Genomic DNA, 18,208 nt, shown 5'->3' on the forward strand with positions numbered 1-18,208 from the left:
GTCAATGGACTAGGCTACATGAGGCATTGTTTCTTAAGTGATAATATATAATTCACAACTGATAAGCTAATATTATCACCCATCAGACTGTTCTTGATTTAATCTTGTCTTTACACATACTAAATAATATGTGTGAAATTTGATTTGATTTAGAATGGATCAGTATCATGCACCTGTAAATGTCTATGCATTTAAATAGCTAATGGACGACGCTTTTCCCTGTGGTTTATTTTCATGCCAGCCAGGTAGGCTATACTCTTGTTGTAAATATAAGCAATGTGCTTAATATTAGGAAAGTTGAGAAATAAATATAGTAGGCCTAGCCTATAGAAAGCTGATAAGATCCTCCTCTTTTTCTTAGCAGCCATCACTCTGTTTTCTCATGCAATTGCATAGCCTACAGAAATGTTGCACAACATGAGCTCATGGGCTCTCGTGAAGTGTTTGATTAGATGTTAATTTGCATTGATGTCCTTCTTTTATGAACAAGTCTTATAAATGGATATATTCTTTCCACAGCTTAACACTTAAAACCTACCAAGTACAGCCCCAAATCCGTAAACATGGGCACCTCATAGATATCATCCTGACCAACTTGTCCTCTAAATACACCTCATCACTGTCAAACGCTCCCAAAAACACTTCTGCAAGCAGGCCTTTCTAATCGACCTGGCTCGGGTATCCTGGAAGGATATTGACCTCATCCCGTCAGTAGTTAAAAGTGCTTTCCTCACTATCTTAAATAAGCATGCCCCTTTCAAAAAATCTAGAACTAATAACAGATACAGCCCTTGGTTCACGCCAGACTGCTCTTAAATGAAAGTAAAACTAAATGCATGCTCTTCAACCGATCACTGTGCGCACACACACCCGCCCGACTAGCATCACTTCTCTGGACGATTCTGACTTAGAATATGTGGACAATTACAAATTCCCAAGCATCTGGTTAGACTGTAAACTCTCCTTCCAGACTCACATTAAGCATCTCCAATCCAAAATTAAATCTAGAATTGGCTTCCTATTCTGCAAAAAAGCCTCCTTCACTCATGCTGCCAAACATACCCTCATAAAACTGACTATCCTACCGATCCATGACTTCGGCGATGTAATTTACAAAATAGCCTCCAACACTCTACTCAGCATATTGGATGTAGTCTATCACAGTGACATCCGTTTTGTCACCAAAGCCCCATATACTACCCACCACTGCGATCTGTATGCTCTCGTTGGCTGATCCTCACTACATACTCGTCTCCAAACCCAGTGGCTCCAGGTCATCTACAAGACCCTGCTAGGTAAAGTCCCCCCTTATCTCAGCTCGCTGGTCACCATAGTAGTACCCACCTGTAGCACGTGCTCCAGCAGGTATATCTCTCTAGTCACCCCCATAGCCAATTCCCCCTTTGGCTGTCTCTCCTTTCAGTTCTCTGCTGCCAATGAATGGAACAAACTACAAAAATCTCTGAAACTGGAAACATATCTCCCCCATTAGCTTTAAGCACCAGCTGTCGGAGCAGCTCACAGATTACTGCACCTGTACATAGCCCATCTATAATTTAGCCCAAACAACTACTGCTTCCCCTACTGTATTTATTTATTTATTTTGCTCCTTTGCACCCCATTATTTCGATTTCTACTTTGCACATTCTTCCACTGCAAATCTACCATTCCAGTGTTTTACTTGCTATATTGTATTTACTTCACCACCATGGCCTTTTTTTGCCTTTTACCTCCCTTATCTCACCTCACTTACTCACATTGTATATACACTTGTTTTTCTACAGTATTATTGACTGTATGTTTTTTTACTCCATGTGTAACTCTGTGTTGTTGTATGTCTCAAACTGCTTTGCTTTATCTTGGCCAGGTCGCAATTGTAAATGAGAACTTGTTCTCAACTTGTCTACCTGGTTAAATAAAGGGGAAATAGAAAATAAAATAAATACAGGGACAGAACATAAATAAATATGTGGGGCAGGACATGCATGTTTGCAAAAATATATAACACATCTATCCAAGACCTAACAAACACACACACTTTAATTAATGATCTAACATTGAGAGCCTGTTCACATGAAGCTGAAGGGCAAGATAAGGACAGACAGAATGAGAGAGTTAGATAGAACAAAAGAATAAAGAAGAGAAGAATAATGATTAAAACAACGTCAGGTGGTGAGACAGAGAGGAGAGATAGAGATAGAGAGAGAAAGTGATTTGGAAATAAACATTAAATGGACAGTGTTTTCATGTACAAAACCACTTATCAGCTTGAACTTCAAACACATTGACGCCCACACACACAGAGAACCGTTTCATCTGCTTTTGTGTGTGCCCAGCTCTCAAAATGCACACATACACCGAATACACAGACATAACAATACACACACACCACTAAACACAGAGAGAACCGTTTCATCTGCTCGTGTGCCCAGATGTCTCTGCATTCTGAACACACACACCATGCCCATCTGTGTGCCAGTGTTTTTCTATCAAAGCGTAAAGCATACAATCAATGCCAAGAAATGCAGTGAGAGGATGGTCTTATTCCTCTCTGTTATGTCTCCTCATAAAACAATCTGTTTATGTTGTTATTTATACATTGCACCTTCTTTGGCTGCTTCTCCTTCACCAGAGACCCATTATAAAAGCAAGACTATCGTTTTTATCCATCAGTACATAGTCCAGCATTATGGATGTTAACTTGTAGCTTTTACTCACACTGATGACTGCTCAAGCTGTGTGTGTCAACACTTTATACCTGCATTTATTAAAGTATGGGTCAGAGTAAATGTATAATTATTTTATTAATTACTGGAACTGATTTGGTCAAGTGCAACTGTACTCTCAGGTTTATGCTCTCTGCTTAGCAGCAGTCTCTACTCATTTTGGCAGCTGCGCAAGTGGGAGAGGTGGAGGGAGATGCCCGTGTGCTTCGTGGTTTACCAGATTTTTTTTCTGCAACCCACACGTTTCAGCGCTGTCGTTCATGCCACTGACTTGTTATTCCCACTCGCCATCACTCACCACTGTCATGAAATGGACTAATGCTAGCCACAAGTTCTGACTGAGCTCAATCGTCATGAAAAGCAAATATAGTGTTTTGTGTGGGGAAGTGCTTAGTAAGGATTCTCCCAAAACGAACAAATTAATAAAATGACACGTCCTGACCAAACATCCACAGCATGACAGTAAACCCAGGGAGTTATTTTAGGACAGGGCAGAATGCTTCAAGAAACAGGTGACGATCAGCAGAAATAAGGGAGAACTATCTCTCATAGTAGTAGATGTGAGTTTCTCTTTCAAACAATCCCCTGGCCGTGTAACATTACACAGCTAATAGCTAACGTTAGCCAAAGAAAGCTAACCAGATACTGATGGTGCAACCCTAGTAACAGTACAGATGAAGAAGAACAATTATAAGGCCTACTGTACAAATGATCAGGCCTACTGTATATCTTACTGTAGAAATTATCAGGGCTACTGTACATCTTACTGTAGAAATTATCAGGCCTACTGGACATTTTACTGTAGAAATTATCCAGCCTACTGTACATTTTACTGTAGAATTATTGTTGAAATCTAGTCTAGGTTGGAACTGTTGCTGTTAAAATAAAAGTAAAAAAATGTATTCCGAACTGGAATAAACTGATTGAAGCAAGATTATTTTTGAGGCAAACACACTCACACAGTTCTGGGTTTCTCACCTGCAGCAGGAAGCATGGTCCTGCCTGACTGACAAAGGAGTAGATGTTCTGATCCAGTTTGGCACCACATACCTATGCAAGTCAGGGTTCTGAAGTACAGAAACAGTGTCAGCGCTCAGCATGACCTCAGTGTTGCACTGTGAAAAACTGAGCCCAGAATAGACATGGTTGTTGAAAACTTCAACCAGCCACACACCTCTCATTAGGACTGGTTTCTGGTCTACATATGTGTGATGTGATCAATCAGTTTATTCCAGCTCAGAATAAAACATATGTATTTTAACAGCAACAGTTCCAACCTAGACATTCTATCAAAAAATCATTTATATAGTGAGATGTATAGTAGGCCTGATATTTTTTTTTATCTATACTGTTACTTAGGGTTGCACGATCAAAAAGCCTGTGTGTGTGTCCTTTTATACATCTGTGTGATGTGATCAATCCATTTATTCCAGTTCAGAATGAAATGATTTATTGTATTTTAACAGCAACAGTTCCAACCTAGACAGGTATATAAGGGTGTTTTTAATGAAAATATATTTCAAGGTATTTCATTGTTTGTGTTGCATTTCTTGGGGGCATAAGGGCAATGAAATGTACCAATATTGACATATAGTTGCACATTTTCCTACGCTTGGCTCCCAGGAAAACATTTCTCATTTGGGTCCTAGGCTGAAAAAGTTTAAGAACCCTGTAGTGTCTTCTGTCTTTATCCTCCCTGGTACAAGATCAAGTCTGGAGAGAGGAGAAGGGAGAGAGTGAGCAAGGCCTTGGCCTTCACCTGACAAGAGAGGATTGAGAGAGAAACACTCCCCTTAACTAATACTTTTACATGAAAACATGCTCATAAAAAACTCCAGCTCATGTTTAAAAGCCGTCCTTAGAATATTTGAGTCCATCTGCCCTTCAATGGCTGACAGAGAGGCCAGAATCCAAGGTACAGAACACACAAACATTCAGTATGTTATGTAAGACTGTTTGGTTTTCATTATTTTGGGCCTATGAATGTCTGATGTTGTACAGCTTACTGTGCTGTGTATATGTGGTTATTTCCATGTCTGATTGGAATGAAACTCTTCAGTTGTACAATTTCATTATTTAACTTTTTTTGTGCTCATTGGATCATATCACAAATCTCTTATAAAAAGTCAGGAGCTGTTCTTCTGCATAACTGCTCATTGCAAGTATTTTTTTTTATCTCCTCCCTCTATCTCTGTCTGTTCCCTCTGTTTCTCTCTCCCCAGCCCAGCACTGTTTTCTTGTCTCAGTGGAGTACTGCGAAGAGGAGGTGCTTAGTCATGAGGTCATGGGGGGTGATGTCAGAATTGCCCACAAGACCTCCCTAATGATGGATGGGATCCCCTTCATCTCTCTCCCAAAGCCCCCCAACACCCTTCCTATCTCCTCTGATCGTTCAATCCTCTCCAACCTGTTGTCCCTCATGGAGGGTGGAGTGGTTTTAAGCTCTAGGGAGGAAGGTATCTATGCTGAACGGCATAGCCAAGCCACAGTCTCCTGGATGGGTGGCACCGGAGATGAGATGCACGTGATGGAGCGTGATGTGGACCCTGTGATGCTCTTCAACAGAGAGCACTTCAGACAGGGTGAGTGAATCTGTTAGTGGTAAATTCTAATGATTCTTGAAGAGCATAACTTATAATAGTTAAACAACCCAAAATATAAGCTTGTTTAAATCCTATGTTTGTGAACTTTGTAAATGTAAACAAACACTATATAGCCTTAAAAATGTTACTTATGTGATAATGCCTGAAAAAACAGTGTTTGGAGGGTATATTGGCGCAGTGTTGTTAGGCCAATAATTTTGATAAATGTATTCATACTATTTCATCCTTCCACAAGATATAGTCCCGACACAACCATATGGTTGCTACCCAAACTGGATGGTCATCCATTGGTTTGGTTGCCAAAGACGCTACCCAGTTGTTCAGATTTTTTGTTCTGTAACTATGGACACGACCCGGTTGTTCATTTTAAATGTTCCATTGCCATTCTGGCTGGCAACATTCTTATCCCTTGTTTGCTAGCTAGTCAACTATGGCTAACTTACAGTTACGTCAAACAGTGCAGTGAGCAACAAAGTATATTGCATTTGCATTTGTTTAAGACTTTTTCTAATTACATTTATTTGGATGTAACAATGACTTCCATGGTTTGGCCTGCCATAGAAAATGTTCTCTCTCGTCAGGACACTGTTTACAGAGGAGCTAGTCAACAATACAGCTAACACAATCACTTCAAACGGAAGCTGGAAAGACTCAAAACTGGCTGCACTTTGTTTCCTTTTACCTGTTTTTTATTGATATTTTTTGTATATAGAGTATCCATAAAAATTATGCTGATTCGTGATTTTGACTGGCTGAGAAAAGCTGCCTGCCTATCTGTCTCTTCCCGACTCCCGACACATTCGTTACTATGGGACAGCTAGAGAAATAATTGGAATTTTGAAACAATGTTCCAATATATCAGAGAGACAGATAGTAAGGTTTATACAAATCTCCGCTGTTTAAAACTAAATTTATACATTGCCTGGCTGGGCTGATGAGACAGTGGATTGTGCTGTCAGATGGAGCAGAGTAAATAGGCATTTTACATAGATAGATTTAGCTGGTAGTAACTTGTGGAATAGATACTGGCTTGAATGCATTTTTAACCAATCAGCATTCATGATTACACCCACACGTTGTATAAAACGTATATTGCCAACTATAATGTTGATATTATGGTTAGTCAGTCCTCACAACAGGTTTCACAAAACACTAAGTGTGTGCCCTCAGACCCCTACTCCACTACCCTATATCTACAACACAAAATCCATGTGTACGTGTGTGTATTGTGAGTATGTTATTGTGTGCGTTTATGCATGTGTCAGTACCTATGTTTGTGTTGCTTCACAGTCCCCGCTGTTCCATAAGGTGTATTTTTTTATCTGTTTTTTTTTAAATCTGATTCTACTGCTTGCATCATTTACCTGATGTGGAATAAAGTTCCATGTAGCCATGGCTCTATGTAGTAATGATCGCCTCCCATGGTCTGTTCTGGACTTGGGGACTGTGAAGAGACCTCTGGTGGCATGTTTTGTGAGTTTTGCATGTGTCCACGCTGTGTGCCAGTTGTTCAAACAGACAGCTTGGTACATTCAACATTTCAATACATTTCATAAATACAAGTAGCAATGAAGTCAATCTCTCCTCTGCTTTGAGCCTGGAGAGATTGACATGCATATATATCAGCTGATGTAAGAAGGGCTATATAAATACATTTGATTTGAAATTTGATTTGCATATTATTATTATTCGATGAACACTTTGTTGTTGGTTCATTTACAGATAATTGCTTGAATTCAATGTTTCACTAAGGGCTCGATTCAATCTGTATTGCGGAAGTTCAAGGCTAATGCTTGATTACATTTGAAGGTAATTTTCCGATTGAGCCGACATACTGTTTGCAGCATATACTGCAAATGCAGTCTCCACAAAATGCAGGAGCATTTCCTTAAATGTATTTTTGTCATTAGCACTGCATTGATGTTAATGTGAGCATCACTCTCTCGTACTACTGAATTTGTCTGATTATATTACTGATTGTATCACTGATGATATTGCAGCGGTGTGTTTGTCATGTGATGTATTACTGACTCTGTGTGTCCTTAGAGTTGGACCGCTTCGCCAGAGCAGATGGCTCCCAACCTCAATGTGGGTTCAGCCTATGGTTTGGACAAGACTCATCACTCAGTGCACCAATCTTTATATCGGTACAGATTCTCTTACTCTGGGGCATTGTACACATTAACACAGGGCCGACGCTAGAAGGAATCATTGAGAAGGATTTCCATAGGATGTTTTTTTCATGGTTTTTATAGTAAAGATGTAATTTTTCTTTAAAAATATATTCCCTTTTAATGTGGCACGTACACAACCAGTCATGATGTTTTCATCTGATTGTCAAAAAAATAATTTCAAAAAGTAGGTTACCTTCGCATGTTCATCCAAAATAATTCTAGCATTTGAACTGGCACTGTGGACCTGCCAATTTTCTTTCAATTTGCAAGTGGCTGAAACTATCTTACTGGAGAAAACATCAGATAGAGCAAAACAGTGCCTTACTATATGTAGCCCATGTTTCTGATGCTATCTGGCTAAAAATAGTATGACATGTCATACTATTGTGGGCCAGACAGCATCAGACACATGGCCTACACACTCTGAGACAGAGGGGCGCTGTCTGGCTCACTCGGAAGCTTTATCTGAGATTGATGTGTCTTTCTGTCTCGGTCAAATTTAATTTGGATGGGCAAGGTGGGGTGGGCCCACCAAAACCACAGGCCCTGCATTAACTTCAACAGTTATGATAACATTACATTTTCCTCTATATTACTGTAATTTTCCACCATACAGTGCATTCGGAAAGTATTCAAACCCATTCCCTTTTCCCACATTTTGTTATGCTACAGCCTTATTCTAATATTGATTAAATCGTTTTTCCTCATCAATCTACACACAATACCCCATAATGACAAGGTGAAAACAGGTTTTAAGAAAGTTTTGCTGATTAAAAAACATCAACAACCTATACATCTTATTTACATAAGATTTCAGACCCTTTGCTATGAGAATCAAAATTAATCTCAGCAGAATCCGGTTTCCATTGATAATATTTTAGATGTTTCTACAACTTGAGTGGAGTCCACCTGTGGTAGATTAAATTCATTGGGGCATGATATTGAAAGGCACACACCTGTCTATACAAGGTCCCACAGTTGACAGTGCATGTCAGGGCAAAAACCAAGCCATGAGATTGAAAGAATTATCCGAAACAAGATTGTGTTGAGGCACAGATCTGGGAAGGGTACCAAAACGTTTCTGAACCCCAAGATCAATGGTCTCCATCATTCTGAAATGGAAGAAGTTTGGAACCACTGAAACTCATCCTAGAGTTGGCCGCCCAGAGCAGCGGTCTAAGGCACTGCATCTCAGTGCTAGATTGGTCACTACAGTCCCGGTTTCGATCCCGGGCTGTATCACAACCGGTCGTGATTTGGAGTCCCATAGGGCGGCGTACAATTTGGCCCAGCGTTGTCCGGGTTAGGGGAGGCCGGGGGAGGCCGTCATTGTAAACAAGAATTTGTTTTTATATTACTTGCCTAGTTAAATAATGGCTAAATATATATTTATTTTTTATTATCAGGGGAGAAGGGCCTTGGTCAGGGAGGTGACCAATAACCTGATGGTCCTCTGACATAGCTCCAAAGTTCCTCTGTGGAGATGGGAGAATCTTCCAGAATGACAGCCATCTCTGCAGCACTCCACTAATCAGGCCTTTTTGGTAGAGTGGCCAGACGGAAGCCACTCCTCAGTAAAAGGCACATGACAGCCCACTTGGAGTTTGCCAAAAGGAACATAAAGCACTCTCAGACCATGAGAAACAAGATTCTCTGCTCTGATTAAATCAAGATTTAACTCTATGGCCTAAAATTACAAGCGTCACATCTGGTGGAAAGCTGGCACCATCCCTATGATGAATACTCATGTAAATGTAATATTTCAAAAACAAATATTTCAAATGTTTTAATAGAAATTGGCTAATATTTCTACACACCTGTTTTTTCTTTGTCATTGTGGGGTATTGTGTGTAGATTAATGAGGGGAAAAGAAATTTAATCAATTTTGGAATAATGCTGAAATGTAACACAATTTGGAAAATGTCAAGGAGACTGAATACTTTCCCAATGCATATGTGTAAACGTGTATGGGGCCTTACTTACTTACTCCACTTGGTGTTGATTATAATTAGATGTTGAACAATCTTTCCTTCTCCAGATTAAATTACCATGGGCCCAGCAGCTATTCAAGGAAGTTCATGACTTCAGGATCTGGCTTGAGTCCTCCCCTGTCTCTCCTGGAGTCTGAAGAACTGGTTGGAGTCCCAACAGGACCCCAACTGCTCCCAATATGAGCCTAGGCCACAGCCTTTCCCACCAAACCTCTACCCTAATCACCTCTCCTAAACCTTTTCACCTATTTTCATTCCCTATATAAACAGCTTATTGAGCACTATATTTATTCCATCTCACACTAAATAGAAGACAATCAGACAGTAAATTAATAAATACCCTTCAAATGCATCATTTTAATGTTGCTTATTTGTCCATTTCACATTACTGCTTACTTCATGCTGTTTGTTCTATTACATTTGTTTGACATTTTATCAATTTTGTGACAGTTAGGTAAATAGATACAGGTTGATACAGATAGATATATTGAAAATAATTATTATAAAGAATTAAACTATAGGATTCAGACATGTGCAAGTACATTTGTGCAAAATGTGCAAGTACATTTTACATTTTAGTAATTTAGCAGACACTCTTAATATTGCTCTGAAATATGTTGGCTTGAGTTGTGCTGTTATCTAATAAACAATATCGCTAGACTGTAATTACATAGCAGTTACATAGCAGTTATTATATAAGTACACAAGCTCCTGAGTGGCGCATCAGTCCAAGACACTACATTTCAGTGCTAGAGGCGTCACTGTAGACCCTGGTTCGATCCCGGGCTGCATCAGAACCAGCCGTGATCGGGAGTACCGTAAGGCGGCGCACAATTGGGCCAGCGTTGTCCGGGTTAGGGGAGGCCGGGGTAGGTGTTCATTGTAAATAACAATCTGTTATTAACTGACTTGCCTAGGTAAATAAAGGTTAAATAAAAAATGTAATAAAATATGCCATGTTACAGAATATGTGTCCAAGTGAAAGGTAAGAAAGCAATTTTATCCAGGTGGCACCTGTACATATTACCTCAAATTCCTTGACACCGGTGCCCCCTGTATATAGCCCTGCTATTGTTACTTACAGCTCCTCCTTAATTATTTGTTATTCTTATCTCTTACTGTTTTGTTGGTATTTTCTTGAAACTGCATTGTTGGTTAAGGGCTTGTAAGTAAGCATTTCACTGTAAGATCTACACCTGTTGTATTCGGCGCATGTGACAAATACAATTGGATTTTGATTTGACTATCACACCTGAATTGACTAGCCAACGCATCACAAAGCCCTTGATACAGCCTAATGCAAGTATTTGTATCTGATGTCCCTGACAAAGATTTAAAATAGACAGCAGATTTATTTTCTGAAGCACCAGTATCTTTCTGCACAAATATTAGAGAGTCACGTCTCTATAATAACTATTGGGATCATTGTATGAGCTTTAGCTCTGAAGATTGTGTGATGTTATTGAGAAGCACTCCATCACCGATATATACTCATTAGTTTTCACTTTCAATTAGAAACAGCAATACATAGGTTTAGGGTGACATGCCCAGGGAGAAGGAGATTAAGGCTGGAGATCATATGCAATTTAAAGGCAAAACCCCTTAACACTAATACCAATAACAAGAAGGCCCTGAGCACAATCACAGTTTGGTGACACATGTCACACCAATAAAACAGTCAACTTGGGTATTCTGTTTAATTACAGAACATTTTTAAAAGTGAATTGTTTTATTACACATGTCCTCTTCATTACATTTGACATATTAAATATTTTAAAAGATGTTAAGCTACGCCTGACTAAGTCACATGACTAAGTCACTTAAAATAAGTCACTTAAAAGTGTCTGCTTAATGGCATATATTATTAGATAATATTATATGTGGACAATAATATCTTTATAATATTGATACAGTCATGGGTCAAGTGTTTTATTGTGTATTTATGACCTGCTGTATATGACCTGTTAGTCAGTTGAATATCTGGTTAAATAGTGAAACAACGTGGTCTGCTCGCCTTAGCTCTGTCACGGTAAAACTGTATTACGTGGCACTGGAGCAAGAGCGCCAACTGTCTTGTATCACCGCATCTGTACAATAAACCAGTGGGATTCGTGGCAGTTTTTTTGACAGTTTTGTTTGGTATTTTGGGGGGCTGCACTACTAAAATCAATGTCTCCTATCGAGCGGAGCCTGGTGCAAGGAATAATGAGGAGGCTATTGTTAGAAGAGTGCAGTGAACAAATGTAGAAGTGCAGAAGTTCAGTAAGGTATGAGGGCACCAGTACATTGAGTGCTTTGTAGGTGAGCATGAGCAGTTTGAATACCATACAAGATGATATATTCTATCAAGTCTCCTTCCAGTGTCTAAATGTATGTTTGTTGGAGGAAATTATAGTTGAAATGATTAATTATGTATACATTTAAATTAGAACCATTTATTTTAATACAATTATGTTATGGTATGAAATGTATGAGTTATTGGTTAAACTAGGACTGAAAATGTAGGTAAAACAAATTAATTGTCTGTACCTTGCGTGTTTAAGGGAGAGGGATGGCATATCTTTTCAGACAGATAAGAATGTTCTTTGATGTTCCATTAGTGGAGGAGAAAATGTATTTTTAGACAGATTGGAATGTTTGTTTTATGAGGGGAGTAGAAGAGAATTTCCAGACCTGAAGACACTGCGCTATTGTGTGGATCGGAGAGAGTGTGAGAAACTGATGACGTCATTTTATGTTCTCTCTCTAAAATTGAATGTTCTTTGTATTTTGGGTTAGTACTCTCTTGAATTAAACGCTGTTACCTGACTTTTAAGACCGGGGTTCTGTCCATTCTTATAAAAATATGGGTTTTACAATCCCATAGAATGCATTGACAGAGTAATTAATTCTGATTGGGAAATAATACAGAGGAATTTAGAATTCCACTAACAATGTTGCATGAGACAACCAATAATATTACATTCAATATACACAATACCAACATACCGTCTCCAACCTTATTAACACCACTGAATAAAACAGATTAAGTGGACTGACAACTGCATCATTTAAGTAATGAATTAGTGGAGAGGTTTGATATTATGAGTTCAAATAGTTATAGATTTCATTCACTATCTCTAGTTATAGATTTCACTCACAATGCGGTGCATATTACATTCAGGCTAAATGTTATCACTTTACCACTGTTGGAGATATGGGCTTGCAAACAAATTGATCCACATCAGCTTGGTTTGCAAAGTACTTTCCTCATGTAGTGGTGGTTGATGACTTAATCCAGACAACATTTTCCTAGGCAAACCAAAAATCCCATCCGCGGCTACCACCACTGTTCCATTGTCCTGTAAAGAGATGTCAAATATATTTTTGGGACAAAAATGGAACATACGTTTCTATTAGATAATTTGTCTTTATAAAAGAGGGAGACATCCCAATTGATATCTTATGCTTTGATGTGTTTTTTGGGGATGATAAAAAATTGAATAGGCCAAAAAATACAACGAATTCTAGTTCAGAGCGGCTACTGGGTTCCTTCAGACGTTTCTGGGGCCAGACGGAGCAACATATCAAGTTCCGACATAACATGTGGGAACTCCTCATAGGCCTCATTTGTCTGGGCAGTATACAAGTCAGTAGCAAGTGGTTTCTCTGACAGATATGTTTATCAAAACATTAATTTGGTTATGGGCTTTTGCAGACAAAGTAGATACATTATAAACATTGTTTTTCACATAGTAAACAAGATTAAGAAGTTTAGGTTTGGTGATAACTTTATGGGAAATATGGGAAATAAAGTCACCTCTGGGTGATGTAAAATTAGCCTTGTCCCAGCCACAATAGGCACTAGGGCGGAAGCCTATCTCCTTTTTCAGTAGTGTGAGGCAGCTTGATATACAAGTGGACCGGACGTTAGTCTATCGCATTGCTTAAAGCGTAGTCTTTGTCCCTTGGGGGAGGCATATGTAGGCTGGGCTATTGATTTTATTTTTCTCCCCTCTTTTACTGGGGTCTGGACAAGGGCAACTGTGTTATTTACTCAATGCGGGGTGGAGAGGATGAGGCATTTCTTTGGTGGGGAGAAGGAGAAGTTGTGCGTTGCTAACTGTTCCCGGTTTTTGTTTTATTCGGAACACAGAATTGAGACTGAGCGGGGGTAATAGATCCAACGGGATGTGTCGAGTTGTTTGGGAACTCGGCTGGGGTGTTCAGAGATTATTATTTTATGTACACCATTTATTTTCCTTTTATGTGAACGCAACTGTAATTACTATCCACTTTTACCCAGCGATGACTTGCACTAAAGTTTGATTACTGCTCGATGACGATGACTAGTACCTTAAATCTATTGACATGGAACTGCCATGGTCTAGGGCATGCAATAAAACGAAAAAAGATACTATACATACTACTCTAATGTCCATAACACCTACTCCCGTATAGATTACATTTTTATCCCAAAGAGTTTCATAAATTCAGCCACATGTACAATCGGACCCATAGCACTTTCAGATCACGCCTTTGTCCACCTCTGCTTTGACCTCTGCAAAAACATCCCGAGGTCAAAGAGCTGGAAATTCAACACCTCCATGCTATCAAATGACGAGTTCCATACATTGGTAACTACATGGATAGACAACTACACACAAGACAATAAAGACTCTCCTGTTTCTCCGGCCACAATGTGGGACGCTGCTAAAGCCACACTAAGAGGTCATCTAATTGCATATGCTTCCTCTAAGAAAAAAGCAATGGAAGCACACAGGCTAGATCTTGAGAGGGAGCTGGAATGCAGTGAAAAAATACATAAACAATCCCTAGACAGCACCTCCTGGAGTCATCTTAAAGCAGCCAAAGCCAAACTGAATTTGGACTACACTCGGGAGATAAAAAAAAAAAGTTTTCTTTACTAAACAGAAATACCATGAGTATAGCAATAGGCCCAGTAGATTGCTTGCTTACCAATTAAAAAAGGAGCAGTCAGAGCGTACAATCATGGCAATCCGAACAGCAGAGGACGAGGTCACATATGACCCAAAAAATATCTATTTAACTTTTCATGATTTTTACTGCAAACTGTATACCTCTGAGAGAAAACACACAGAGGCAGAACTCCACTCTTTCCTAGAGGGAATCTCGCTACCTAAACTATCAGAGACCGACCAGGAAGATCTCAACTCCCCCTTCACTCCTGAGGAGATCCTGGAGGCAATTACCTCCATGCCACCTAATAAGTCCCCAGGCCCAGATGGATTCCCCAGAGAGTTCTACAAAGCTTTTTGGCCCCAGCTCAGCCCTATCTTCATGCCAATGCTGGAGGATTTTTGCAAAAACGGAGTTCTCCCAGACTCAATGCACACAGCTCGCATTACAGTGTTGCTAAAAAAGGACAAGGACCCCCTATCCTGCTCGTCCTTCCGGCCCATAAGCTTGTTGGATTTCGACTATAAAATAATTACCAAATTGCTCGCCAAAAGACTAAACACTCTTCTTCCCAAAATAATAAAAGCGGACCAAACTGGATTTATTAGAGACAGATACTCTTCTGATAACATTCGCCGTCTTTTTGATATTATTGATCAAGTAAACGCACAAAAGACCCCTGTCCTGCTGGCTTCACTGGATGCTGAGAAGGCGTTTGACAGGATGGAGTGGAGCTTTCTGTTTTCAGTCTTAGAAAAGTTCAATATGGGCCCAAATTTTATTAAATGGATCAAATCACTATACTCTCATCCAAATGCCATGGTGACTACTAATGGACTGAACTCTGACAGATTCCCTCTGGAACGGGGCACAAGACAAGGGTGCTCGCTGTCCCCGCTGCTCTACTTGTTGGGGGCGGAGCCTCTGGCAGAGCTGATAAGGAGCAATCCAATCCATGTATTATGGGTGTTTCTGCAGGTGGCCTGCAGCACAAGATTTCGCTTGACGCGGATGATGTCTTGCTCTACATATCCAACCCTGAGAAATCCCTCCCTCTCATTTTAGACACAATTGCTCAGTATGGCAAGTTTTCAGGTTATAAGATCAATTTTAACAAATCCACTGTCTGCCCTCTCAGTATTACACTCACCAGCTCTATGAAGACACTTTGTCCTTTCCAATGGAAAACACACGGGTTTCAATACCTCGGGATCTTCATAACACCAGATCTGAATAGCCTTTTTAAGGAAAATTATCTTCCACTCCTGGATCGAATCAAGAACGATCTCCAAACCTGGATCTCCCTCCCAATTAGCTTAGTAGGAAGAATTAATGTAATCCGTATGAACGTCCTCCCTAGACTAAACTACTTATTTCAGATGCTCCCATGCTATCTCCCAGTTTCCTTCTTCAAAACAACTAACCAAAGCATCACCAAATTTATATGGGGCAATAAAAAACCTAGGATCAAGTTTTCCACTTTATCAAAACCTGAATCTAAAGGTGGTCTTGCCCTTCCCTCCCTTCAACTGTACTACTGGTCTGCCCAAATCCGCAACATGCTAACATGGATCACAAACAGACAAGAGTCAACGTGGATTCAGATAGAAGCCCAATCCTGTGGTTCATTGCCCTTAAGCTCAATTATATTCATTAATAACTTTAGTGAAGTGGGCAACATAGCCAAAACCTTTGTGATTTACAGCACCCTACTAGCGTGGAGGGACTGTAAGAAATACCTGGGCATTTCCTCTCAAATATGTTCTCACTCGCCTATAGTAGGCAACCCAGACTTGCCAAAAGCCCTGAGGGATGCCAACTTTAATCTTTGGCATACTCTAGGAATCAGGATCTTTTCAGACCTATTTCATCAGAAAACCACTACACTGAAATCCTTTCAAGAGCTCTGCAGTGAATTCGATGTGCCAAGATCCCATTTTTTTTATATATCTTCAAATTCGACATGTAATTTCCTCATTTACCTCCAAGAGGAGGTTTAGAACTCAGTTGAATGAAGTTGAAACCCTTCTTGTCACAGCACAATCCATTAAAGGCAAAATATCTTACATCTATAGACTCCTTTCTGAGAAAGGAAGCTCCTCCTTTACTCCTTTGAAAATAATCTGGAAAAGGACCTTGGTCTGACAACTATCAGTGATGAGTTATGGGCGGAGGTTTGCGACAGGGTATACTGCTCCTCTACCAGTGTAAAAATGAAAGAATCTAATTACAAATGTTTGTACAAATTTTATTATACTCCTTTGAGACTCCATAGAATGGAAACAGATATGTCTCCTAACTGTAAAAGATGTACCTCTGAAAGTGGAACCTATATGCATGTATTTTGGAGCTGTAGGGAGATTGCCAGAATCTGGCAATCTGTACATACTGCTGCACAGAAAATACTAGAGGTACAGTTTGATATGACACCGTGTATCTATCTTCTTAATGCCCAGCAGGACTTTGTTCTTGATCCTGACAGAGAAAATGTGCTTATGACTATTACATACTTTGCTAAGAAATGTATTCTTCTATTGTGGGCCTCTAATACCCCTCCTACATTTAAAATGTGGATTGACCAGATTGTTGACTTTCTTCCTCTTGAAAAGCTCACTTATGACCTCCACAAGAGACAGCCCAAGTTTGATAGACTCTGGTCTCCACTATTCAACTATATTTCAAACTGGACAGAGTGAACGGGGTGACTAGGGAAATGCGCAGATACATGTTGTGTAAGGTACTGTAAAACCTAAAAACGAATTATTGGCCCGTCGTCTCAGCGAATGCTTGAAATAGCTGATAAGAACCTTGATAGTGCTGCTGCAAGTGTTAAATGTTTTTTTTTTGTGTGTGTTTTTATTTTAATTTAGTTTTTGAGTACGTGTGCGTAGGTGTGTGTGTGTATGTATATGTGCGTATGTATGTACGTACGTATGTATGTATGTATGTATGTATGTATGTATGTATATATATATATATATATATATATATATATATATGTACCAAGGAAAATATATAGATTAAGAAAAATAAATGCTTTTATTTGACTTTATCATTCATTTTAATTGTATTTTTATTTTTTCAAAAGTATTATTATTTTTTATTTTTTTAAAGCCTGTCACATCTGTGAATGTGGAATGTGTTTTATTGGTTGATTGAAAAACAAGAAAAACTTAATAAAACTTTAAATTGAAAAAAAAAAGTCTTAGTATCTGGTTAAGGCTATAACTGGAGTTCCGGATAAGTGAGGCCAGCTCATGTGTATTCTTGGCCTATATGCGATAGTGGGTTTCCTTTGGAAGGGTTTTTTCAGTTCAGTTTCAAATTGGATATGCAGAAGGATGGAAATGTTTTTGAAAATGTATTTAAGTTGTTTCTAAAGAAAAGAGAGTGAAAACATTTTAATGGTGTCAAATGCCCTGAACCCTAAGAATTTCCCTTGAAGACTGATCAACTTCACTAGAAATTGTTGGAACAGGTGGGATTTAATTATAAAATGATTGAGAAACACCAGTCTCTATTCAAAGTGTACCATCACTTTGAAATTCTATTATGTCCTTGGGAAAAAGATGAAGAGATGTAATCTTGAATTGACTAGTTATTCAAATAAGTTTATTTTGATTAAACATGGGTTCATAGGAGAGATTATCAATTCCCTGGGGTTATGGTCTTAGGGTAAATACAAAATGTGCTTTGTTCATTCTACATATAAAATATAAAATGGAAATATATGTAAACAAGGGTTAACAGTTACTCCAAATAGGTTACTGGAGTGGGGGTTTCTGCAAGGGTTA

At 39.2% G+C, this 18,208-nt stretch overlaps 1 protein-coding gene across 1 annotated transcript; it reads left to right on the plus strand.

The window, feature by feature from the left end:
- Positions 1 to 4,601: 4,601 nt before the first annotated feature.
- On the plus strand, positions 4,602 to 12,307 carry sdy (sexually dimorphic on the Y chromosome). The gene is given in 4 exon segments (NM_001281416.1): positions 4,602 to 4,641; positions 4,949 to 5,308; positions 7,376 to 7,476; positions 9,542 to 12,307. Coding segments are annotated over 4 exon segments (579 nt in total). The 5' UTR covers positions 4,602 to 4,613; the 3' UTR covers positions 9,632 to 12,307.
- Positions 12,308 to 18,208: the final 5,901 nt, after the last annotated feature.

Source organism: Oncorhynchus mykiss, chromosome Y (assembly GCF_013265735.2).
Source record: "Oncorhynchus mykiss isolate Arlee chromosome Y, USDA_OmykA_1.1, whole genome shotgun sequence".
NCBI classification, from domain to species: Eukaryota; Metazoa; Chordata; class Actinopteri; order Salmoniformes; family Salmonidae; genus Oncorhynchus; species Oncorhynchus mykiss.